Source organism: Zootoca vivipara, chromosome 17, assembly GCF_963506605.1.
Source record: "Zootoca vivipara chromosome 17, rZooViv1.1, whole genome shotgun sequence".
NCBI classification, from domain to species: Eukaryota; Metazoa; Chordata; class Lepidosauria; order Squamata; family Lacertidae; genus Zootoca; species Zootoca vivipara.
The window spans coordinates 7,959,252-7,985,648 of record NC_083292.1 but is presented as its reverse complement, the minus strand read 5'-3'; the positions used below and the strand labels follow the sequence as shown (position 1 = coordinate 7,985,648).

General features: G+C 44.3%; 1 protein-coding gene across 2 annotated transcripts in view; it reads right to left on the bottom strand.

Annotated features, from left to right (window-relative positions):
* The window catches only part of ADGRD1 (adhesion G protein-coupled receptor D1), a 259,370-nt gene that overhangs the window by 33,362 nt on the left and 199,611 nt on the right, over positions 1–26,397 (bottom strand). For both annotated transcript variants that reach the window (XM_035097840.2, XM_035097838.2), the window contains 3 exons: positions 23,500–23,563; positions 19,946–20,012; positions 1,522–1,613 (listed from right to left, as the gene is read on the bottom strand). In XM_035097840.2, coding sequence (XP_034953731.2) covers positions 1,522–1,613; positions 19,946–20,012; positions 23,500–23,563 — 223 coding nt within the window. The remainder of the gene's footprint in view (positions 1–1,521; positions 1,614–19,945; positions 20,013–23,499; positions 23,564–26,397) is intronic.

Here is a 26,397-nt window from a genome sequence, read left to right as displayed (position 1 = left end):
CTCGTATTTATGGCCATATGAAAGAGAAGGAAGGAAGGAATTGTTTCCACATATCCCTTGGTGACCGTGGGTTAATAGAAAACAGAACTTTGTAACTTACAGAGTTATTTGTAATGTTTACTCAGAAGGAAGCCCCTCTGTGCCTGTGTGTGCATACTCAGATTATGGGAATGCATAGGCCCAAACTCATATGCCTCGAGTCCTCCCCAAACTTTGTGGCCATGTGTGTGGGTGGTGAAAGGTATTTCTGGAGATTTTTCCTTTTTGAGGGTAGTGGGGCTGCAACTCGCTGCCAGCCAATGAACCTTCACTCCCCTCCCCCAAGTCCCAGGCACAAAAAAATATGTGATGATGTGATGTGATCAATGTGGTTGAAGGCTTGGTAGAAAAGGTAGGTGACAAGCAGCAGCTATCAGAAAGAGTCCTTACTAGCAAAGTGTTTCTCCCCAGTTTTTTCTGCTGCTCCTCATTGTTAGAGAGTTGCTCCCCACCCCCCAAAATTGAAATTTTTCATAAATTTTAGGTAAGTCTTTCAGGGGAGGCTAGTCCATTAGGGTGAGGGGGGGCGGTCTCATCAACCTCAGCCTGACCTCACCGTCAGTTCTAGAACGAGGTCTACCAGTTCCAGTCCTGCCCTAATCTAAATTGCAGCCTAAGCACAAATCAACAAAAGACAATCCACCTAGGAAAACACCTACGTCTCCCACAACAAATTGAAACCTACAATTTTGTCACAGCTCAAATGGGATGGAGCGGGATCTGAGTCGCCATTGAACACCGTTCATTTCTCAAAGGACTATGCGGTTTGCAGCTTTTCAAAATAAAGCATCAGCCATCATTTCCCTTTCCGATACCTCAAACTCATTACAGAATAATTAGAGCATAGATCTTAACAGAGACATATTTACTGGCTTCCCCTTCGATTCTGGAAAAGGCATACAGTAACTAAGCAAACTTTCATTAGCCCAGATCTTTCTGCCAATCTCAGGAAATTTGCTTGCTTGCTTGAGAAAGGAGCAAGTAATCTAAATAAACAAATTGCTCTTCTGAAAGTATGATTTAAAGCATATGCTCCAGCAGCACATCCTTTATCAGGATCGTGTTGACTTTCTTTCACTCGGTTGCTGATGCTACATGAAATTTGTACTGCTGAACTTTGTTGCTGGATGTACCCTTAAACAAAAAAAGAGCTCTGCAATGCTCAGAAACTCACTGTTTCATCTTTGGTAGGGTACCCCAATAGCGTACAGCTGCACAGAGATCTCATATGAGATTAGACAGACACTTTACAACACTTTTGAAAAATCTTCATGCAATGTGTGCATCACCCTTTTAAAGTCAAGAATTGCCACAGAATTTTATCTAGAGAGACTATTCTTTGGATTTTCTGTTTGGTGCACCCATGAAGTCTAGAACCTTACCCCTGACATGTTTATACTCAGCCTTTTAGATCTTAGGCACTACACTCCAAGCTCAGACCCACTTAAGAGTTATAAGGCACTATAAATAAAAGAGGCTTACTTGAACACATTAGCATCCCCGTGCACCTTATAGTTTTCTGCACTTATTCTTGAGATGACTCTGGTGACTGCAATGAGAATGCCGATGTTAACCTAGAGGAGAAAATAAAGAAATGGTTCAGGGAAAAGAATGAAAAGAAATGATTCAGGGAGACAGAAATAGTCAAGTATTTGTGAGGAGTGTGGGAAACATCCCTTTCAAAACATCAGTCATGGATGGCATGGCGGGATAGAGGCACTTAATTGACCTCCCAACAGGTGAGTCGTTGCAGCTTACTGGGAGGGGTGCGGCAGCAGTGAGGCTGGTGTGGTGCGAAAGCATCAGCGGAGCAATCAGGTCCAGCTTCTGGTTCATTTTAACTGTGCTGTCCTTCCTTGCACTAAGCAGCCATAACTTGCATGCTGGGAGGTCAGTTCCTTCATGGCGAGAAACCAAGTTACAGGGAACCAGGCAGAGGGCCTTCTCGGTAGTGGCACCCACCCTGTGGAACGCCCTCCCATCAGATGTCAAAGAGTAAACAAACTACCAGAGTTATAGAAGACATCTGAAGGCAGCCCTGTTTAGGGAAGCTTTTAATGTTTAATAGATTATTGTATTTTAATATTCTGTTGGGAGCCGCCCAGAGTGGCTAGGGAAACCCAGCCAGATGGGTGGAGTATGTATAAATAAATAAATAAATAAATAAATAAATAAATAAGTGCCTCCACCCCACCACCCCATCTGCAATGTTTCAATAAAACATTGGAAATATCTGCTTGAAACTCAGAAACAACCTGCTCTGCTCCTGATACAGCGCTGATAACAAAACAACCATGTGTGTTCCAGGAATTGAACCATTTTTTCCAAGCAATATTTCATGGGAAGAGTTTGCTACTTAAAGAAAGTGGGGGGCAGAAATCACTCCTTGAGCTTGTAAGTATCAAATCGATGACCTCTAACAATGCCATGAAAGGAACACATGCAACTGCCTTGTTAGAAGGCATTTTCTTCATCTGGCCCACGTTGCCTCCCCTGTCAGTGACTCTTCAGTCACTATCTGAAGCATTGTAAACAGCTCACAGGCAACATTTCAGTATTTCTGTTTTGATGTTTTATTGCATTTTAATTACATTTTGATATTACATACTGACAGCTATTTTTACAAATATATGCATTAATGTGCATTATTATTATTATTATTGGTAAAGTTAAAGGGACCCCTGACCATTAGGTCCAGTCGTGACCGACTCTGGGGTTGCGCGCTCATCTCGCGTACAGCTTCCAGGTCATGTGGCCAGCATGACAAAGCCGCTTCTGGCAAACCAGAGCAGCACATGGAAACACCGTTTACCTTCCCGCTATAGCGGTTCCTATTTATCTACTTGCACTTTGATGTGCTTTCGAACTGCTAGGTTGGCAGGAGCTGGGACCGAGCAACGGGAGCTCACCCCGTCACAGGGATCCGAACCGCCAACCTTCTGATCAGCAAGCCCTAGGCTCAGTGGTTTAGCCCACAGCGCCACCTGGGTCCCTATTCTTATTCTTATTCTTATTATTATTGTTATTATTATTATTATTATACCACCCTATACCCACAGGTCTCAGGGCAGTTCACAGGATAATCTAGCATGTGTATTACTTGACTGGAAAGCTCTGTTGCAAAATTAAGAAAAGTGCAAAATTTTGATGGCTATGTTTTGGTTTGTGTTTTGATCCAGAGAGTACACATTGGGTAGGTTTGCCTTTAAATGTGAACTCAATTGGATTTCTTCCCCATCCCTAGTTGTGACCAATGCTTGCTAACTCAGAAATCCTTCACATCATCTACTACATCAGCCTTTCCCAACCTGGAACTCTCCATATATTTTTGGGCTACAGCTCCCATTATCCATGACTATTGACCATGCTAGCTGAGGCTGATGGGACTTTTAGTTCAACAACATCTGGTGAGCATTGCATTGGCCTGGAGGTAAAGGGGAGCCTAGAGACTCTCTTGCATCTCTTAAATTTCTGAGTGTATTCAACTCTTAGGCTGCTTGGTTACAGATAATATTTTTTCTGGCAATTTTGTCAGTGAACAAAAGTCTCACATACTCCAAGCTGTATGGGAAAGACCCCTTTCGGTGCTGAAAGCATATGAGATCATTTTAAAATGAGCAGAGTGGGAGGAGGAAATGTAAGTCTTCAGAGAAGCCACACTGGGTTTGAAGTTAAGGCCCAGCAGAAGCAGTTGAGCAATGAAAAGAAAACTCTCGACAGAAATCCAAGGCCTCTTGAAAAGACTTGACAATGAGAGAAGGAACAAAATGAGCAGCTGCCAAGATCTCTGGAGTCACAGGTGAGGAAAATAAAACTTTGCCACTTGAAGGAGGCTGATCACAAGGCACACAGGCTGTCAGAAAAGAAAAGAAAGGCCCCAAGCATTTCAAGAGCTAGTCAGTAAAAACAAAGAAGAGGAGGAGGAAACACTGGCTCTGTTTCAGCCAAAGTTACACAACATCTGTGGAGTGTTTGAACAGCACCAGGATAAAGGATGGAAGAAGAATCACCAGGCCAGGCTCGATCGTGGACTAAAAAGGTCCATGTGGTTCAACACTGTGTCACTTTGCACCATAGGGCAGGGGTGAGGAACCTATGGCCCACAAGCCAATCATGGTTCACCAGGGGGCTGACTTTGTCCCGAAAGGCCATTAAAAAGAAAACTACATTCAGTGGCGTAGCTTCATGCTCCGCCACCGGGGGCCGAGAGCAGGCGGGGGTGGTGCGCATTCTGGGGGCGGGACGCTAGTTCATTCTGATCAAGGGTCTGGAACTGGACACAGTATTCCAAGTGTAGTCTGACCAATGCAGAATAAAGTGGTACTATGACTTCCCTTGATTGGGACATTATACTTCTGTTTATGCAGCCTAGAATATCATTAGCTTTAAAATAAAATAAAATACCAGGGGCGCAGGTAAGCCCTGCCCTGCATATCAATCACATGGCGAGGTGCACGCAAACCATTTGAATGGCAATGCCATCAAGTGGGGGGGGGCTGTCCCCTTAATTATTTTATTGGGGGTGTGTGTAAACCCCTCGGTCCCTAGGAGTTGGCTCCTATGAGTGAGGTATTAAACCAAAGTGAACAATTAAAGTGCAATAAGCATAGTGTCCCCTCCCCAAGCTCAATTCTGGCCCATCCTTAGGATGAACTCGGTGTCACATCCTTTGCCACTCTGTGGAAGTTGGTCTGTTAAGAGATGGTACCTAACCCCGGCCAAATTGGCCAAGATGTATAAGAACAGTTCAGAGGTTTGTTGGAGGTGTAAAAACGGGGTAGGTACTTTCATGCACATGTGGTGGGAATGTAAGAGAATAAGCATATCTAATGAACTTTAAAAGATATTCAAACTCTCATTCACAAAAAAACACCTGAGGCCTTCCTACTAGGAATTATGTCCACGGAAATTAAGAGAAATTTTAGACCTCTATTTATCCTAACCACAGCGGCTAGGATTTTGGTAGCAAAGAATTGGAAAAGTGATAACATCCCCATAAAAAGTGACTGGCAAGCCAAAATGATAGAATATTTACAACTCGCAAGGATGACAGGGAGACTAAGAGGAAACTCAGTACAGAACGTTAATAAAGATTGGATAATGTTTAAAGAATACCTTAAAAATATTGTGATAATGTGTATTGTTTGTATTATATGCATTGTCTAAATTAAATAGCATAAGTTATAAGTTATATGTAAATTGATGTTAATTGGTGTATATAAAGGTGATTTTATTTTTTTAAAGGAAGTTGGTCTGTTAAGGCAAGTGGGCCACTGCCCCACCAGCCTCGGTTTCCCACAGCCAGACACCAGCGGCCTGCCTCCTAACTTACAACCCATCTAGGGAGTGGCACTTTCTTTCAGCCACCACCTCCCCCTTAATCTTAGCATTGCCTTTACAGTGGTACCTCGGGTTACAGACGCTTCAGGTTACAGACTCCGCTAACCCAGAAACAGTACCTCGGGTTAAGAACTTTGCTTCAGGATGAGAACAGAAATCACCCGGTGGCGGCACAGCGGCAGCAGGAGGCCCCATTAGCTAAAGTGGTACCTCAGGTTAAGAACAGTTTCAGGTTAAGAACAGACCTCCAGAATGAATTAGGTTCCTAACCCGAGGTACCACTGTATATAACGTAGCAGGAAGGAGAATGGCGCTAAAATAAAACTTAGTCGGCTGCACCTATCATTGGCTGTAGCTCTGCCGATCTGTGGCTCTGGCTCCACCTGCTGTTGGCCTCCCTACCTTCAGTCTTATCAGTCCTAATAAGCACGAGCTTCCAGAGTTACCACTGCGGAATGAAATCCATTATACAGATACTCTGGAGTAATCCTACAGAGTCCCAGCCTGACTGCTCAGCAACAGATGAATCATGAATAAAAAAGCTTCGGTTATTAAGCATCCAGATGTAGAATTTCAGCTCTTGTTTGGCAGGAGACCCTGTTAACTTGCTTGTAGAGGGGGGGGGGAGAATATGACAGCTTTTCTGCTGAATAACAATTTGCAAACAAACATCTTCATTATGCAGCCATCCAAAGAAAGTTGGATAATAGACAGTTGCTATTATTTAACTGGAATCCTGGTGCTTGCTCTCCATCTAAATAATTAGCTAGAAAAGTGGATTCCCTTTCATTATTTAGCCAGCACTTTTAAATTGTTCGAGGCTGCCAATTATGCCTCATTTGAAATATATACCGTCTATGGGATGTGTTCCACGAAGCTTGCAATGTAGTTATATTATAATGGGAGCTATTCCAGCTGATGCTCAAAACTTTCAGGAAAGCATGGGCCTTGCACTGCATTTCCTAGATTTTATTCTATGTCTAATGTAACACCATAGCAAACGCATCCAGTTTAAATGACAGAAATGCACCCATAAGCATCCATGTATGGGTTGGGAGCTGTAGGGACCATTCCATTGGGACTGCTGGGTCTCAAGGCAACAGTAGGTGAAGCCACAGCCAATGACAGGCAGAGCCAACTAATTTTAGCTTTGTCCCCATCCTCTCCTCCAAATACAACCACAAGACTAAGGAGGAGGAAGAAGCTGTCCTGCAACCTAGACGGGTTATGATTAAGAAGGTAGGCAGGTGGGAACTAGCTGAGGGCAGAATGAGGCCAGTGGAGCTGTGCCCTGTTCACCCAAATTGACCAGCCTTCGCTAATAATGGCGTCCCACCTAAGGACACATGCTGTCACCCACACTTCACATGATGTTGTGATATAAACATGTAAACAAACATATAAACTCAAACAAATATATAAATGTAGTTCTACAGTTTTCTGGATGGACAATGCAAAAACATTTGCCTCTATTTTCTATGTTTGTTTGGTGTGTGTGTGTGTGTGTGTGTGTGTGTGTGTGTGTGTGTGTGGTGGTTATGTAGCCAAAACCAGAGCACCCATGTACAAGAGGAAGGCATCTGATGAGTCAGTAGAACTCCAAGGCTTCCGGACATCTTTGGTGAGGAGGCACCTATAAGGGGTGTGTATGAACATATAAATCAGCTCAGTGTTGACTATGTTCAGCAGTCATTGAACACTTCCTGATTGTTGTGAAAGGGGCAGTAAACCATTGCTCAGCATGACGACAGTGAGCTCCAGTGACTAATGGGTTCACATGCTCTTCTTCCTCTCCTCCTCCTCCTCCTCCTCTCCAACATAGCTTTGAGGAGCTCAGAAATGTTTGCTTCTCTTTTTTCATTAATTACAGTTTCAGCATGTCATCCAAACCTTAAACTAAAGTCGATTTCAAAGTCAATGGTGCTTTGTATCAGAAAGTCGACTTATTTCAAACAAGTGATTCTTAACGCCAGCCACAGTTTGTTGGTTCAGGGAGCACAACAGGCTGTGGTTAAGCAAAACTGAAAGCAAAAGCTTCTGAACTCACAGCTGCCACAGAAGAGGAGAAGGGAAGGATGGATGACCAAGCCAGCATCCATTGGACACTGGCCATGGATAATTGCGAGTTGTAATCCAACAACCTCTGGAGTAACACAAGTTCCACATCCATGATTTAAGCCCACCTTTTCTGCTATGATGTATAAAGTGGAGAGGCAGAAGGGTCACATGGCTGAGAGGACCTAAACCCAGAATAATTTAGGGACATGTCATCAGAAAGTTCCATATGAACAAAGATGGGGTGCCTCTGAGAAGCAATCCAGAAACATTGCGGGAGTTAATACAGAAGAAGAAGGGAAGGTCCTTCCGTATGCTGTGGTCCTAAACTGCTTAGGATTCACCTCCCTTCACCCATGCTCCAATTCCATCACCCTGTTTTATACATGACTGGGGGGGGGAGATGGGGAGCCTGTGGCTCTCCAAATGTTGCTGGAATGCAACTGGCATCATCCTTGGCTATTGGCCAAAATATGCTGACTGGGGCTGATATGTAATGGTGTCCAACAATGTTTGGAGGGCACAACATTGGCTACCCCTGGTTTGGCGCAACGTCCAAATTCTCCCAACAACAGGGAAACATTTGTGACTCAGTCCTAAATATAAAAAATGTTTTGCAAGAAAAGTAGTCGAACCGACTAGCCTTTAAGGCAGATAAAGTAAATAATGGTATTCATACCTTGCTTTTGTAAACAGATTAGATATGAATAGTTTTTATTAATGTTTTTGCTGTCTGGAACATAGAATCCATTTGTCTTACGTTATGGAATAAAACCGAGAAAGACCCAGCATCTCATCCCACCAACAGTCGTTTCCCTCCCTCCCTCCATATCTCAGTATCTTATGTAAATACCTTGTCAACAGTTCAAATTGGAGAAAATTGGTGGCTGATGAAGCACTCATTACACATATATATTTAAACAAACTTCTCCAAATACTGTAACCATAATACCAAGAAAGAATTACACTCTAATTGTGTAGATGTGAGCACAAACAGCACTCTTGTGTTATATATGAGCGAGAAGGAATAAACATTTAGATTTGGGAGCTGTACGCTGAACCAATTGCTATCTTTCTAAGCGGTGCTTTGTGTGGCTGCTGCTATTCCTGCGGTATAATTACACATGAATTCAGGATTGTTGGCTCAGCTCACTAGGCGCCGGCAGCCAAGGCTGTAGTTTACTCCTATCAAAAACAATATCTCTAATAAAACCAGTCCTGGTTTCACGTAATTTGCAGGCTTTGTCAAGAAAAACCATTTAGTAAATGTATGAGGCCAGGTTCTCGGAGGGATTGAAATACACTGAAAGGCATATTCTGTACACACGAAACCGTCTTTTACTAAGGAACCTGCAGTGGCACAATGGGTCAGTGTGTCAACGAGAAGGTTTGGGGTTCAAGCCCACCCAGAGGTGGCTGTGGACAGGATGTCTGCAGTGCAGGGGATTAGACTAGACCCTTGGGGTTCCTTCCAACTCAACAATTCTATGATTCTATGAAATTATTGGTCCATGGAATCCAGGGCTGTCAACTCTAACTTGCAATAGTCCTGTTGCCTGAGATCTTTTTAGTTGGCAAAGATTGCGCATGGGACATCATCCAAGCAAACGTTATGCTCTACTTCTGAAGTGTAGTTCCACGCAACACCTGAAGCTGTTTTGAGTCAAGCCATGGGTACATCTAGCAAAGCACTGTCTATCCCAGCTGCCAAAAGCTCTCCAAGGTACTGAGCAGATGTTTTCCCAGTCTTGTTACATGAACCTAGCGCCCTTCAGTTGCTTTGAATTTCAATCAGCCCCAACAAATATGAGCAACACTCAAGATGATGGGAAATGTAATCCAAAATATCTGGAGGGCAGCAGGTTGGAGAAGGCTGATTTAATTGGAGATAGCCAGAAGACTGAACCTGGGAACATCTGTGTGTAGGCATGTGTTATCTCACTGACCTATAACCTGTCTCCTCTTTATGCTGCTAAGTTCAAAGGAATGGTCAGCCAGGGAATGGTGAATCTGTCAAATGCAATTTCTCTCTGTTTATTATTTTTCCACTCTCACGTACAGTTCTCCACATCTATTTGCATTAAGGGGGGGAAAAACTCCTCATGAAAATTCAGCAGCATTTTAGTGTGAATTTCTCCTAATATACAGAGTTTTGCAAAGCAAAACTACTACAATGCATTATTGCATGTTATTTGCATGCTATTTTCACAGATACATGCATTTTTATGCATACTTTACCCTAGCCAATTTACTGGTATTGCTGACTTGCATCTAGTAAATAACAAAGTGTCTACTCAGAAGAAAGTCGCAGGGAGTTCAGTGGGCCTTACTCTCGGGTAAGGGTTTGTGGGGCTATAGCAGGGGTCCCCAGACTACGGCCCGGGGGCCGGATGCGGCCCAATTGGCCTGCCAATCCGGCCCGCGACGCCGCCCGCCGCCCGCCCCCGCCGCCTGCTCTTACGGTGCGCAGCACGGCAGCGCTCTTCCGGGTCGGGGAAAAAGCGCCGAAAATCCTTTGTGCGCATGCGTATGGGCCTCTCCCGACCCGGAAGAGGTCATTTCTGGTGCACTTCCGGGTCGGGGGAGGCCCATACGCATGCGCACAATGGATTTTCGGCGCTTTTTCCACCCTGGAAGCGCGCCGCCACGCCAGTAAGCGCCCGTGCGCATGCGCACAGGAGCGCACTCCCCTGCCCACCGGCCCGCCGCGCGATCGGCGCAGTGGGAACCGGCCCAAACGCCGGTAAGTCTGGGGACCCCTGGGCTATAGTGTCTTATCTGGGCAGCCAGGGCTCCTCCGGTTGACAAGATCTTTTTGCAGCAGGTCAGTGAGGACCTCTTGCTTTATAAAATTCTCCCATATATACAGATCTCCCTGTGCACCTTTTGGACCGTATCTGTAGGTTTCCCTCTGTATGTCAAATAACTGGGGTCAAAAAAGTGTTGTTTACTTTTTATAATACATGGAAGACGGATCTCCCTGAGGAGGTTCTGGTCTCTCTTTCCTTGGATGTTTCTAAGCAGAGGTTGGATCTGTTAGTATTGTAATGTCTCATTCTCACATTGCATAATGTTGCGGGTTACCTTTAATTACTTAATTGATGTATCAGTATGGCAACTATTTAAATGTCTCCTCCCTCTCTCTGCTTTTACTCTGATCCTCTGCCGAAGAAAATGGATGTGAGAGTCATCTTGTTGTTTTATTATTTGCTTTATAAATAAAACCTTTGATGTTACTATTCCAACCACAGTTGCTTCTGCTGCATTCTGCTGTAAAGGACTGAGTTTACTATCTGCAAACAGGTGTTTAATGCTCACAGGATGGCCATCTGTCATGAATGCTTTAGCTGAGTTTCCTACATTGGCAGGGAGTTGCACTAGAACAGGCAGAGGCAAATTCAGCCCTCCAGATGTTTTGGGACTGCAACTCCCACCATCCCTGACCACTGGTCCTGTTAGCTAGGGATGATGGGAGTTGTAGTCCCAAAACATCTGGAGGGCTGAGTTTAACCTATGCCTGCACTAGAAAGATGACCCTTGGGGTCCCTTCCATCTCCATGAATCTATGGTTTTCTGCTTCAACAATATTTCATTATGTATGTTCCTATCATTTTATGTAGTTGTATTTTGTATAAATTATAAAAAAATTATAAATGAAACATGATCTATTTACAAACAAAATATTTAAATATTTCTACCTTTCTACCGGTAGGATCAGGGGAAGCATGGCCATAGCCAGGAGTTTTTTTGGGGGGCAGAACCCAAAATATATATTGATTTGTATTGATTTGTACTGATTTGGGGGGCGGCTGCCCCACTGCTCCCCTTGGCTATGCCCATGGGGGGCACATAAAGGAAACAAGGTCGGAAGGGGGCCACGGTTGGAAAAGGGTTGGGAAACACTGATCCATGCCATGCTCTGCAATGCTGGAATCACAGCTGAATAATCCCTGACAGATGGACATCCGACCTCTGTTTAAAGGAAAGAGTCTGTCACCTTCCACTGTTGAACAGCTATTACCGTACACACATGCCCACACACAACCACACACATTCACAGTGGCTGCATTTTTGGAAGAAAGCGATATGTCTTTTAGCAGAAGGTTCCCATTTTACCCGGCCATCTGCCATGGTAGTGAATTTCCATATGATATATATGTATGGCAGAATTAAGGACATTCTACTGAAATCTCAGGCATCTGTTTAATGTGTCATATTAGTAGCATCTGAATAGATTGGAAGCAATTAAGTACTCGGGGCTGGGGTAGCAATGCTTTATGGCCCTTGCATATATTTTGTGCTGCTCATTTAGTTGCCTGCTTTCTAAAGGTTCCTGTAAATTCCACCACTTTTATTTGCTTGTTTCTTAGGGCCAAGTTACCGTACTTTTCTGTGTATTGGACACCCCCATGTATAAGACTATTTGGGGGGACTCAAAATTAAGAAGATGGGGGGAAGATGGCTCAGAGTTGTTGAGCTTTTTTGGGGGGGTTGCACAGGGTTGTTAAGCTTTTTTTAGGGAACATTGCTGAAAAACGCCTCTCCTCTGTCCCCTCACCAGAAGAAGCTGCCAATCGCCCGCCCAATTGCCGCAGCATCAGCCAATCAACACCAGCCCTTGATGTAGCAACCAATAGCTGCTGACAGCCGTGGGAGCAACCCATCAAACATCCACCTTATGCACTACCCATGTATGAGCATAATTTTTAAAGGAAAAAACCTAGTCTTATATACAGAATACATGACACAATTCATACAAGTAGCAATTGGATGAATGGGCTTTAGAAAACAGGCACAAAGACCCTGATGGGGATTGGGGCCACATCTTTCATCTTATGCCTCCAACACGGCCCCTGACCCCAATCACCCCATGTCTTCTAATTGGTTTGGGAGGAAAAATCCCAGAGAGCTCTTTGCTACTTTCCCTCCTGAAACTCCTGAAATTGTGGAGTTGGAAGAGATTCCAAGGATCATGTAGTCCAACTACAAATAGCAGACAAAAAAGGCTCTCGGTCCGGATCAGGACCACGGTGAATGTAAATGGCTAAAGCCCTGCCCCCTTGCCTAACACCAGAGTCTCCATCTAAGCCAGGGGTAGACAACCTAAGGCCCGTGGGCCGGATGCGGCCAATCGCCTTCTTAATCCGGCCCGCAGACAGTCCGGGAATCAGAATGTTTTTACATGAGTAGAATGTGTCCTTTTATTTAAAATGCATCTTTGGGTTATGTGAGGGGGAAAGAGTACAGAGAGCCCCCTCTCATCTTGAGAAGCAGCTCTTCCACCAGCAGTAGCGTCAGCGGGGAGGGGGAAGAGTCCAGTGAGGAAGGAGGAAGAAGGAGACAGGGCTCTGGCAGCATGGGAGAGCCCCTGCTGCACGTGGGACAGGAAGAGAGAGAGGGGGAAGAGGGGGAGAAGGAAAACATGGAAAGGAGACCCTTTTTCCCTCCGGTTCCGGAATTACGCAGGAGGAAACGCGGGAGGAGATTTGGGATGCCCCGATTCTTATGTTGGAAGAAAACGCGGGAAGCGCCATTCCAGGGTTCTGGGTCAGACTAAGAGGATGTATCCTGTACAGCCCTAGCACTGTAAATAGCCTGCACTCAATAAAAGCATGAAAAGGCAAAGGTCTGGAGAGTCGTTACTCTAGAGTAGTTGCAACGCATCCCCTGTGACAGGTTATTTGTGGATCATAGGAATTCGTTCTTTTTTTTTCTTTTCTTTTTTCAAAATATAGTCCAGCCCACCACATGGTCTGAGGGACGGTGGTCACCCAACTTCTTCTGAGGCAGTCATTCCACTGCAAACCACTCTTACCATCAGAAAGTTCTTCCTAATGTTTAGATGGAATCTCCTTTCTTGTAATTTGAATCCATCAGTTCAGATCCTACCCTTTGGAGCAGCAGAAAATAAGCTTGCTCCGTCTTCCATGTGACAGCCCTTCAGATATTTGAAGAGGGCTATCATACGACCTGTCAGTTCTTTTCTTCTCCAGGCTGAACATCCCCAGAAGGCTTGGTTTCCAGGCCCTTTATCACCTTGGTCCACCTCCTCTGCAGATGCTGAAGAACAACTCTGCACTAGGCTAACTAAAATCAATGGAACAAACTCCTGGGAATGTAGACTTGTTTCTGTTTCCACTTAATTTCCAGGTCTCTTCTTTGAAATGATTTGCCCAACCTTGACTTTTTAATGGACTTTCTGGTAGTAGGAGTTGAATTAATAATAGTTAACTCCCACCCCGGCATCATTAACAGTGACACTTGCCATCTCGAGTTATTGTGGCTGTGGGGCGTCTCGCGAGGTCACATAGGAAATCGTTAAGCAGATGGTGTGTGTTTTCACCCGTCTAGCATTTTTGTCAATTGAGCTAGATGGGCCTGCATGGAGTGGGAAAGCTTGGCACATTCTGATCCATGGCTGCACCAAACCAATGGAGAGCCATGATCCCAGTGTGAACGCCATGGAATTTATTTGCCCTGTACCTGTCTGAAAACTCATGAATTCTTGAGACGGGCAGTTGCCCTATAATAGCGGGCAAAAGTTTTGGCGAGATGTCAAAACAACACAGTTGAGAGTGATGAGAGATGAAAATGACGAACCACTGAAGGGAAATCCATCTCAATCATTAACTGCATTCTTTCCCACAGGGCTTCCTATTAGCACTTGGGCAGTTTCCAGCTAGTGCATCAGTGTAAAGATTTGCCTTTATGCAGCAGAATTTCCCCCCTCTTCCTCCCCCCTGCTCTTTCCAGATCTTTTCCAGAGTTTTTTGGGGGGGACCCCTAAAACAGATTTAGGAGGTACGGCTTGAGAAGGGAGGAAGTTCTGTTGGGAAAGCCGAAAGACTTGCACTAGTGAGGCGTGTTGGTTGGCTACCACCCTTTGATATTTCCTAAGTTGCCAGAAGATTTCATGCAGACTTTTAAAAACTGAACTGGTAGAGCAGGGTTTTTTTGGGTTTTTTTTAAAAAAAGCACAAGAGATAAATCATAGAGATATACAATTAGCAGCCAATGGGCTCAATCAAACACACACACCCAGTGACTTCCCATCTGGTCCCCAGCTTTGCTTGTCTTCCCGGGGACCCTTATTCTCACTGTCCATGTGTGCTATTTAAGAAGAATCCATCCACCTCTTTGTGATTTATGCCTGTATTTTGCACAGTGCACTTATATAGCAAAGCAAGGTCTCTTTAAGCCCACATTTGCTATTCAGGCCATGAAATAAGCAAGTAAGTCAATCTTATGCATCATGCCAAGGGTCCCTGCTGGGTGGGAAAGCAATTAAATTTATAGCAGCATTTTCACTCCATCAGCTCTGCAGTGATGGACCAGCCCCATCAGGGCTCCTCTCCCCTCAACCATCACCTGGGAGTAGCTATTCCATCAGGCTGCCAAAGTGGGAGAGAGAGAAAGCAGGTGGCTCGTTCCATCAGCTTTGCCAGAAGCTCCATCAAGTAGCTCCTGGCCCTGAACTATGGTCCTTATAACAACAACTATTTAAGGATGGGTGCCTCTGTTTGATTCCCCCCCCTCTCCCTGTCCCTCTCTCTCTCTCTGTTACAGGTAGGTAGCCGTGTTGGTCTGAGTCGAAGCAAAATCAAAAAATTCCTTCAGTAGCACCTTAAAGACCAACTAAGATTTTATTTTGGTATGAGCTTTCGTGTGCATGCACACTTCTTCAGATACACTTGAAACAGAAGAGTCAGACCCTTATGTATATACAGAGGGGGGTGGGGGGGGTGGGAATGGGTGATGGGTTGATGGGAGTGGTAAACCTGTAGATGGCTGTTAACAACTGCTGTTGACTGCAATTGGTCCTGCGGGGGGGAAAGCAAGGGCTGAGGTGCTAAAGAAAGCTTGATCATGCATAATGAGATAAGAATCCTACGTCTTTGTTCATCCCAGTTGGCTCCATGGTTTTAAGCTTGGTAATGAGTTCCAATTCAGCAACTTCTCTTTTCAGTCTGTTCCTGAAAATTTTCTGTAATAAAACAGCTGCTTTGAGATCTTGTATAGAATGTCCTGGGAGATTGAAGTGTTCTCCTACTGGTTTCTCTGTCTTTCTTCTGTCTTGTGGTTCCTGATGTCAGATTTATGTCCATTTATCCTTTGGCGTAGGGTTTGGCCTGTTTGTCCAATATAGAGCTGAAGGGCACTGTTGGCATTTGATGGCATACACAATGTTAGAAGATTGTATATGTAACATCATGTAACATTGTGTATGCCATCAAATGCCAACAGTGCCCTTCAGCTCTCTATATTTGACAAACAGGCCAAATCCTACGCCAAAGGATAAATGGACATAAATCTGACATCAGGAACCACAAGACAGAGAAACCAGTAGGAGAACACTTCAGTCTCCCAGGACATTCTATACAAGATCTCAAAGCAGCTGTTTTATTACAGAAAAATTTCAGGAACAGACTGAAAAGAGAAGTTGCTGAATTGGAACTCATTACCAAGCTTAAAACCATGGAGTTTTTCCCTGCAGGACCAATTGCAGTCATCATCAGTTGTTAACATCCATCTACAGGTTTACCACTCCCATCAGCCCATCACCCATTCCCACCCACCCCCACCACCCTCTGTATATACATAAGGGTCTGACTCTTCTGTTTCAAGTGTATCTGAAGAAGTGTGCATGCACACGAAAGCTCATACCAAAATAAAATCTTAGTTGGTCTTTAAGGTGCTACTGAAGGATTTTTTTTTTAATTAGCTTCTCTCTCTCTCTCTCTCTCTCTCTCTGTGTGTGTGTGTGTGTGTGTGTGTGTGTGTGTGTGTGTGTGTTTAATAGATTGTATGCCTGCAGAGAGGGACTGTCTTGTTTGAATTGATTGTATATTGGCCACTCCAGGAGCCTTTATGGCTGAGGAACGAGGTGCGAAGGTTCTAAATAAAGCTGCCATATGATTTTGCCTCAACAACCATGGGATAGGTGGGTCAGTTTCTCTCTGAATTCCTTGTTTCTCCCACTCTTAGGTTCAGCTCTCCACATCTCCATATTTCTTCAAAAATTCATTGGCGCTTTAGTCTGATTTCTCATAATATACACACATTTGTAGCCAATTTTTCCCAATGTAGACAATTTCCCCAAATTTAATGCATTTTTTGAGTGTTATTTTCACCAATATATGCATTTTTAGGCATGCTTTACTGCAGTCTATGCATTGTTTTACAAGATTCAGGAAAGAGTGATTTTTCCCAAGGAGGGCTGCATTTCAATTCTCGTATAGTTTCGAGAATTAGGGAGGTTTGCTTTTAAATTAGAACCAAATAAAGTTTCTCCCTCCTTGCTACAACAACCCCCCATCCTTGAGATTCGTGTGAGAATCTAGTTAAGGGCTTCATGAAAGGAATTGCATTTGTGTATATTAAAAAAATGTGTAGCAGGAAGAGGCTTAGATGGAGACTCTGGTGTTAGGGAAGGGGGCAAGGCTTTAGCCACTTGCACTCACTGTGGTCCTGATCCACTCAGGATTCTGCGACACTGTCAGTGATCTGATGATCCTGGAAAAGCATCCAGATCAGCCCCCATGAATCATTTGCTTTCAGGGGGTCCAGATATATTCAATAAAACATCAGGACTCACAGGTTTAATTTACAACTCTGAGTCTAGCAGAGTCAGTGTTTGCATTCCCTTTGCTTGCTTTACAATCAATAACATTTTGGGGCATTACCCTTAAGGAGTGTTGCTAATTGCCTCAAATTCTCTGCAGAGAAGGTTAAGCAAGATGGAGAAAGTACTGACTCAATTAAATGACATCAGAATATTGGATTTTTTAAAAAAATATTCACTCCATTATTCATCGGCAGTTACACCACTTTAGAAGCTTCTGCAAATATAGAAAACAAAGGAAGAGCAGCAAGAGGCCATGCAGGAGCCAAGTGAAAGACAAATTATTGAGATGAGAAGATAGAAGTCCAGAAGATCCTCTGGTCTGTGAGCCAAATTAGGACTGGCAGGAGTCCTAATTGATTCTGCAAATCTGCTTTCCCTTAAAGGCACACCCTGCAGTCAAAGATGCAGCTGCAAAGGAACTACCAGGAATCTTAAAGCACGCTCCCAATTATTCCGTGACAGGCAAGGATTGCTGCCAGAGCTGATCAACCAATGGGCAGTGACAGCAAGCTTTGCTGAGACAAGGAACTCTGCAGCTGATCCCTGCCCAAAGTAGGGCTTGCCGGAAGTGCACGTAGTGTAGGGCTTGCTATAAGCTGATATTGTGGCTTGTCTCCGGGGGCAGGGGGAGCTCACCAGATCACACCAGACATCACAATGGTGCCAGGTAATTTACAGGTGGGCAGCAAGGGAGTGGAAGGAGCTGTGGGGGATCACTAGGAGGTGAAGGAGCTCTAGGGTTGGCTGGGTACAAGGAGTTATGGGGAGCTGGGGTGAGCTGTAAAGGGTAGGGAATAGACAAAAGGGCGAGGGGTTAGGTGGGGTTGGCGTGCAATGCAAACAGGGGCAGCTTTGAGAATTGCATACTACATTTCTGCTTTCTTATTTGAAAATCAACAGGCCCTTTGGAAGTTACGGAAAACGGAGGTGTAAATTCTCAATCAATATGTTTATCCTTCCATTTGCCGGTAAGCCCCACAGCCATCTCCTCTTATCACAGGAGGTACAGCAGCCTGATCAATAATAACACATCAGCAGAGGGGATTGCTGCACAGAGCCATGCGGAGGAGCGACCTCCCTCTTAATCCCTGGCAAAAAAAACAAATAAAACACCCATCCTTTGCAACCTCCTTGAGCAATTCAGGTGATTAAGCAACGATTCCCTGTAATTTAATGCACGGGTATAATTAAAGCGCTGTAATACATTCACATATCAGTAACTCAGTCATGAACCTGCAACTCCCATCTAGAAAGATTAAATTCATTACAGCCGACAGATGCACCCTGAGCAGCCATCTGAACCTAACAGACCTGCTTTAACTACCCTCCTTTGATCAAGTGTTAAAAGGCTGCGAGAGCATCAAAGCACACTTCCGGAACTGGAAAGCAGAGTTTGAATCTCTTCCCATTGTTAAAAAGAAGAAGGAGGAAGAAGCTGTTTAAAAAACGTAACAGGGGAGGATGATGCATAACAGCATAACAGCTGCTCTGTCTGGGCCCCAGAACGTAGCTGGGTAAAAAAGGGATTATGCAGTGGTTTGGCTACCTGTTCTTGAAATGTGAATCAGTTAAGATCAAATGCTCTCTTGAAAGCAACATATTCCTCTGATTCTGGAAATACAGATTTAGCTGTTTGCTTTGGAGATATCGCATATATTTAGGGGTATAGTGGTCTGAATTAGGGATGGGGAGAATTTTTCTTCTTCTGCATTTTAATGAGGAGCTACCCAATCTGCACTTCTCAAATCAAAATGTGAATGGAAACTCAGCTATGATTCAACATTTGAACTTCTTCTGCAACGCCACTCCCCGGCCCAGTAATGTGTACAAGGTTATGCATATTTTAGGGGGAAGGGTGCATGAAAAGGGTGCCTAAATAGGTGAAAAGAGCTCACAGAATGCATTACATTAGGGAAATTTGCTCGCAGAAAACACGTGATTCTGTCAAAACTGCATATTAAAATGTGTTAATTAATGCTAACAGATTTTCACAATGATTTTTTAAATTAAGAAAAAGATTGCAAATTGCTTCAGGAATGTAGAGAACTGATTTTAAGATTGTAAGAGAGAGAGAGAGAGAGAGAGAGAGAGAGAGAGAGAGAGAGAGAGAGAGAGAGGGAGGGAGGGAATCAACATTGATATGTTATGCCCATGAGTCACTATACACACACACACACACACACACACACACACACACACACACACACACCACTTTTATCACCCTCTATGGCTTGAAGCCAAAGTGCACCTCGTGCTAGAGTCCTTGTTGGGATGGAAGCCTTGTTGAAGCCGCTCCACATTCCCACAGATCTTTTTTTTAAAAAAAAAAAAAAATCCCAGTGCTGCGCTGAACCTTCACAGCACATTTTTTTTTTGACCATTTTGTGATAGGTGGAGGCAAGTCTTTCTCATAGGGTAAGGTGGGCTGTGTTTTCCTTATTTAAGTTAATGAGATGACCAGGGGGTCTTTTCAGACCAAACATGCCTTAGTAGCCCAGAACTAGCTCACAGCAGTGTTTTACAAAGGTGCCAAGTTCAACTTCACTTCCTTGAATGGTCATGTGATGTCTGCAGGCTCAACTACGTCTGCCAGCTACCATCCCTCTGTTTCATAGGCTCCTAAAGCTGGAAGGGATCTTGAAGGTCATCTGGTCCAGCCTTCCTTGTTCATTGCAGAGTCTGTAACGCATTATACATCCTTGACAGACAGCTATCCACTCCATCAGGCAAGAAAGGACTTATAGCAACGTCAAAGCCTTTTCAAGGGTTGTGTGGTAGTTCACATTGGCAGGATTTAGCCACAGACTTCAAGCTGCCTTCCACCCACCCACCCCATCAACATCCCTAAAATGCACAAATGATAAAAAGAAAAGGGGGTGCACTTACTACAATTACAAACAGAGCTGGGGCCACAAAAGCCCAGATTGTGCCATTCTTCAGCGAAAGCCAGCAGCTGCAGAGAGAAAGCAGAAGGCTTACAAGGTTGCTCAGGACTACGTATTCACAATGCCAAGAGCTGCATCCAGCATTGTCTTTCCCCTACTACAAGGGCTCTTGTGCTAGTGGATGGGTGAGTTTTAGTGTTGCACAACAGAGGAATCCAACACAACAGCAGAAGTTGGCAACACAGCTAGCAGAAGCTCGGGCAACAGATTACACAGCCTATTGCGCAACAAAGCTACCAGCAACCTGCTTATGCAACAACATCCTGCTGGTACAAAACATTTCACCAGGGGACAAGTATACTGCAAAGTGACTTTGGACTTAATGCTACACTGGATGCAACCTCAGGTTCTTAATGTTGAGGGCCAGCCCCATCTTGAGCCATACTGAGCCGCTTGAGTCTGCTGGTGGAACTTGGGTGGCAGAATGTAACCCACCCCAACCCCACCCCGCCACCTCCAGGTATCTGTTAAGCCAGGCACAGGCAAACTCCAGCCCTCCAGATGTTTGGGACTTGAATTCTCATCACCCCTAGCTAACAGGACCAGTGGTCATGGATGATGGGAATTGTAGTCCCAAACATCTGGAGGGCCAGAGTTTGCCTATGCTTGTGTTAAGCCATAGGAACAGGGTCACTAGGGGGTAGACCTATTGATTCCCCCTTCCTGCACAGCAGTTGGGGGTGGGCTTTCACTCAGACAGATACATCACAGGTGGGAAGCAGCAATCGCCTCTACTGACATTTCTCCAGGTGGTGGTGCTGGGGCAAATATACAGAAACACATGCAATTTGTCATTTGTTTGGCAGCTGAACTGGATAACATGCCATTCATCAAAGAACAACTTGCTGTGAGCATTACTTTTTCAAAGAGCGGGGCGGGGGGGGGGGAATCCAGATTCTCTCTTCCAGCTGTCAGCAAAGAAGAGGAGGCAGCATGTGACTTATTTCTCTCAGATGTACATAGGGATGGGGAGGAGAAATTTTGTTCAATTCACATTTTAATGCAAATGCAAATGTATCTAATTCACATTTGTGGACCAAAATACAACTATTCCCCCCACCAAAACACTGCTCTTTTGCTCTTTTCCATATGCTGCAATGCAGTTGTCCAATCAAAAAGAAATCTTCAGAAGAGTGTGCAAGAAATGCATACATTGGTGCAGGGCCGTCTCAAGCACGTCGGGCGCCCTGGCGCCATGGTGCGGAGATCGCTCCGGCACCCCCGCCCCGCTCCGTTTCTTGCCGCGGCTGGTGGGCGGGTGCTGCACGCCGCGCGGCGCCCCCCTACGGGCCGGCGCCCTAGCGCCCCGCACCACCCAGACTACCCCTAGAGCCGGCCCTGCATTGGTGAAATTAAAATACCCAAATGCATTATGTTAGGGAAATTTGTTTGCATAATGTGTCTATTAAGCAAAGTTGCTAAGCAATCTCCCTTTTTTAAAAAATGCATTATTGTATGCTGTTTTCACTAATATAGTCATTTTTATGCATAATTTATCCTAGTATGTGCATTGTTTACACATTACTTGGCTGGAGAACTGTGCTACAAAATTCAGAGAAGTGTGAGTGTAGAAAAATGGTTGTGTTTCAGCTTGCTTGTTGTTCTGGAAAGTGCAAATTAGGTAGGTTCATCTCTAAATGTGAACTGAAGTAAATTTCTTTTCCATTAATACTCCAATGTGTCTAGGACCTTTCTTATTCTCTTCTCTCTTTTTGTCTTTATCTTTCAAGTAGAGATAGAGAAGAAGAGAGAGAGGCTTCTCCTTCTTTTCATGGCATGGGGCAAGTGGCTAGAAATAAGCTTGTCTCCAACTTAAATGCTACCAGTAAATGTGGGGGCTATCCAACAAACCAGATCAGCACGTGATTGAGATAAGATGAAGTGCTTCTTCACACAGCTCATAATCCCTTTGTGAAATCTGCTGCCACAAGTTGTGGATGGCCATCCTGATTCGGCCCCAGACACACTGATCAGATGTTTGGAAGCTGTGATTGGATGGTTACGTGGGAGCCAGTTGAAGTTAAATCCTTCGAAGAAAGAGGTCCTTTGGCTGGGTCGCGACGATATGGGATTGGGGGGGGCAACTCCCATCTCCGGCGGGGGCACAATTAGTGCCAGTGCCGTCCGTTAAGAGCTTGGGTGTAATCTTCGACACCTCCCTTTCTATGGAGGCACAGTTGCAGCTCTAACAAAGGTGGCATTTTTTCATCTCAGCCAAGCTAAGCAGTTGGCTCCTTACCTCTCTCGCCCTGACATAGCCACTGTAATCCATGCGACGGTCACCTCCAGGCTTGATTATTGTAACTCACTCTATGTGGGGCTGCCCTTGAGACTGAGCCAGAAACTCCAGTGGGTGCATAATGCCGCGGCAGTCTCCTTACGGGGTCCTCGCCACGGGATCACATTCACCCAGTGCTATACCAGCTTCACTGACTCCTGGTGGAGTACAGGATCAGGTTTAAGGTGCTGGTTTTAACCTTTAAAGCCCTATACGACCTATGACTCTCATACCTACGGGACCGCCTCTCCTGGTATGTCCCATGGAGGACCTTACGGTCTTCAAATAAAAACATCTTGGAGATCCCGGGCCACAGGGGGGTTAGACTGGCCTCGACCAGGACCAGGGCTTTTTCGGCCATGGCCCCGATCTGGTGGAACGCTCTGTCACAAGAGACTAGGGCCCTGCGGGACTTGACATCTTTCCACAGGACCTGCAAGACGGAGCTGTTCCACCAGGCCTTTGGCCAAGGCACAGTCTGACCCCCCTCTCTCCTTCTGTAATCCTTATAGAACTCTAACCCAATGGTTGCCATTAATTTGATTCTGAATTGATTTTAGAATGTATTTTAATTAACTGACTGTGATTTTATGTACACTGTGCTATTTTATTTTATTTAAATAAAAATTTGTTGTTGTTGTGGTGGTGGTGGTGGTGTTGGCATTACAAATACATTAGATAGATTTGGGAAGGAAGGCCTGTCAATGGCAAGCAGACATGATATGGCTCTATACTACCTCCAGGATCAGAGGCAGCAAGGGCTGTTCGCCTTCATGTCCTGCTTACGGTGTCCTGTAGGCACCTCTAGTTGGCCACTGTCACAAAAGGGCTGCTACTTGATAGGCCTTTGGTTTGATGCAGCAGGGCTTTTCTTTTGTACACATCCCCAACCAATTGCCTGAACTTGGTTTGCGTCAATCCTCCCATCAGTCACACTTCCAAATGGAATGGATATGCTTGGCTATGGACATTTCAAGGGTAGAATCAGGAACCCTCAAATCTGTGTATTACTGCTCCATGGGGTGAGCTTTCTGCAGGGATATAGTTGGAATGCTTCCTGAACAGGAAAGGATACTTGGACTCCTCTGTTCAGAAAGGAGCTTACTGTTCAGGATGAGAAATTGCCTTGGCAATGGTGGTGCGAAACAGCTGTGGCAGGTTGTCCAATGCCCACCCACTGTTGGACCCAAACAGTTTTTCTATGTTTCAGAACTTACTTGTCCTCTCCATAGCTTTCCACAGCTGACGTTACTGAGATGACACAGAGCAGCAGTGGGCAGCCTGCAAAATTCAAAAGGAGAAGGAGAAGAAATTTGTTAGACCAATTTATTCATGTACAGTGGAACCTCGGTTAACGAACACCTCGGTTTACGAATTTTCGGTTTACGAATGCCGCGGACCTATCTGGAACGGATTAATTCACTTTCCATTACTTTCAATGGGAAAGTTCGCTTCAGTTTATGAACGCTTCAGTTAATGAACAGACTTCCGGAACCAATTACACCCATGCTTCGGGTTAAGTACGCTTCAGGTTGAGTACTCCACGGACCCATCTGGAACGGATTAATCCACTTTCCATTACTTTCAATGGGAAAGTTCGCTTCAGTTTATGAACGCTTCAGTTTATGAACAGACTTCTGGAACCAATTGTGTTCATAAACCGAGGTACTACTGTATGCGACTTCAGCAGCAAGAATGTTACTTGTCAAAAAGTGGAAAAAAACAGAAGTCTCAGTAAAGGAAGAACGGATACAAAAACTGATGGACTATGCAGAAATGGCGGAACTTATTAGAAGAATAAGAAATCAAGGTAACAAACTTTTATAAAAGAATGAAAATGGTTTACTGAATATTTACACAAAAACTGTAAACAGATAAAAACATTAGCAGGTTTATGGTAATAACCTGCAGTCTTATAAGAGTATATATTTACAGTAGATAATTAAATGAGTAAGTCAAATGAATTTAGATATGCAGAAGATACTAAAAAATAAATTTAACAAACCGTAGAAAGAGGGGGAAGGAAGTCAAATTTTGAAATGTGAAATTGATTGTAAAAGTAATAAAATGTATATATTTGAAAAGTATAAATAAAAAACTAAAAGAAAAGAAAAAAATTTGTTAGACTATTCCTTCTTCTTACTGAAGAAAACAACAACAACGACAATGACAACAACAACAACAACAACAGAATAGACTTGCTTCCTCTAATTCCTTTCTGTCACAAGCAGGCTTACATGTCCCATGTCAGTACAAAGTCTATCATATCTATCTATCTATCTATCTATCTATCTATCTATCTATCTATCTATCTGTTGTTGTTTAGTCGTTTAGTCATGTCCGACTCTTCGTGACCCCATGGACCAGAGCACACCAGGCACTCCTGTCTTCCACTGCCTCCCGCAGTTTGGTCAGACTCATGTTCGTAGCTTCGAGAACACTGTCCAGCCATCTCGTCCTCTGTCGTCCCCTTCTCCTTGTGCCCTCCATCTTTCCCAACATCAGGGTCTTTTCCAGGGAGTCTTCTCTTATTAGACCCTGCCTTTTTCCCTGACAGGGACTCAAGACAGCTTACAGATAAAAAGAAAGCTAAAACATACCGCGTTTCTCCGAAAATAAGACACCGTGTTTCCCTCAAAAAAAACAAAAACACGGTGGCTTATTTTCAGGGGATGTCTTATTTTTTAATTACATGTCCAGCCTAGTCTCTTCCTTGGTGCCCTCCAGAACTGTGCCTATCACTATTTCTTATTTTCGGGGTATGGCTTATATTGCACAAATGCTTAGAAATCCTGCTATGGCTTATTTTATGGGTATGCCTTATTTTTGGAGAAACAGGGTAGGGGGGAATCATTAAAAACAATTAAACACTGATAGAATCAAAACTATATACAGTATATATGCATAAAAATCTATTAGGACCACACAACTAATTACAATGCAAATAGCACTGCACCAGTCCTTTCATAAAGGGACAAGATCCAGAGGTGGCAGGTGCCCATTGGGACTGGTGGGGTGGAAAGCAGGGAGCCCCACCTGCAGATGGAGCCACAGGCAGGCAGACAATTGATTCTGTCTTTCTCCCCATCTTCCGAGTTCTACAATCACACCACTGACACTAAGGAGGAGGAAGCCAGTGGGAAGTTGCCACCAAATGAAATGGTTGAAAGTCAGAAAGTAGGCAGATGACGACTGGTTGAGGGCAGACTGAGGTTGGTGGAGCAGAGCCCCATTTGCCCTATTCAGTGGTCCCCTGCTGAAGTTCGTTTTATTTTGTTATTATATTCTAATCCCACCTTTTCTTCAAGGCGCTCAAGATGGCATACACCCTTATCCCCCTCTCCATTTTATCCTCACAAGAAGCTTGTGGAGAAGGTTGGGCTGAGAGACAGTGACTGGCCCAAGGTCACCCAGTGAGCTTCATGGCTGAGTGGTCTCTAAGGTTCCACTCCAACACTAACCACAATTGCTGGGGAAGGTTAGTGGCTAAGGCTGAAAACATGACCTGGAAGCTGTACACTGGCTCCCTTGGCCAATAACGCGAGATGAGCGCCGCAACCCCAGAGTCGGTCACGACTGGACCTAATGGGGTCCCTTTACCTTTACCTTTAAGTCTCATTGAACCAAATGGGATTCATGTTTGCATAAAAGAAGATTCTCAGTAAAGTGTGGGGAATTCAGTTACAGAGGTATAAGAGTACACAATCTGAAACTCACAATCTGAAACTCTGAAACTTATAGGGACTTTTGGAAGCAAAGGAAGTCTAGAACTCAACATAAAAGTAGCGATGGAAGAAGTGGACACACACTACTAGTCTTGTATTTGGGTTTTGATTATTATTTTTTCCCTGCAGGGGAGATTAAGGGCTTTTTTGCTATTATGAATATATATATATATTCCATCCAAGTACCAAGCATAAAATCTGAAATGATACCTCTGGAATCTGAATGTAACACCTGATATCCTGCCCTTCTGACTGTTCATTTTTCTTCTATTCATTGTTAGTAGATAATGCTAAATGATAAAATGACACATATATTTTACCAGGGTTTGAATAATTCTGAACTGCATTATTGTATAAATAGGTAAGAGAGAGGGGGGGGGAGAGAGATCA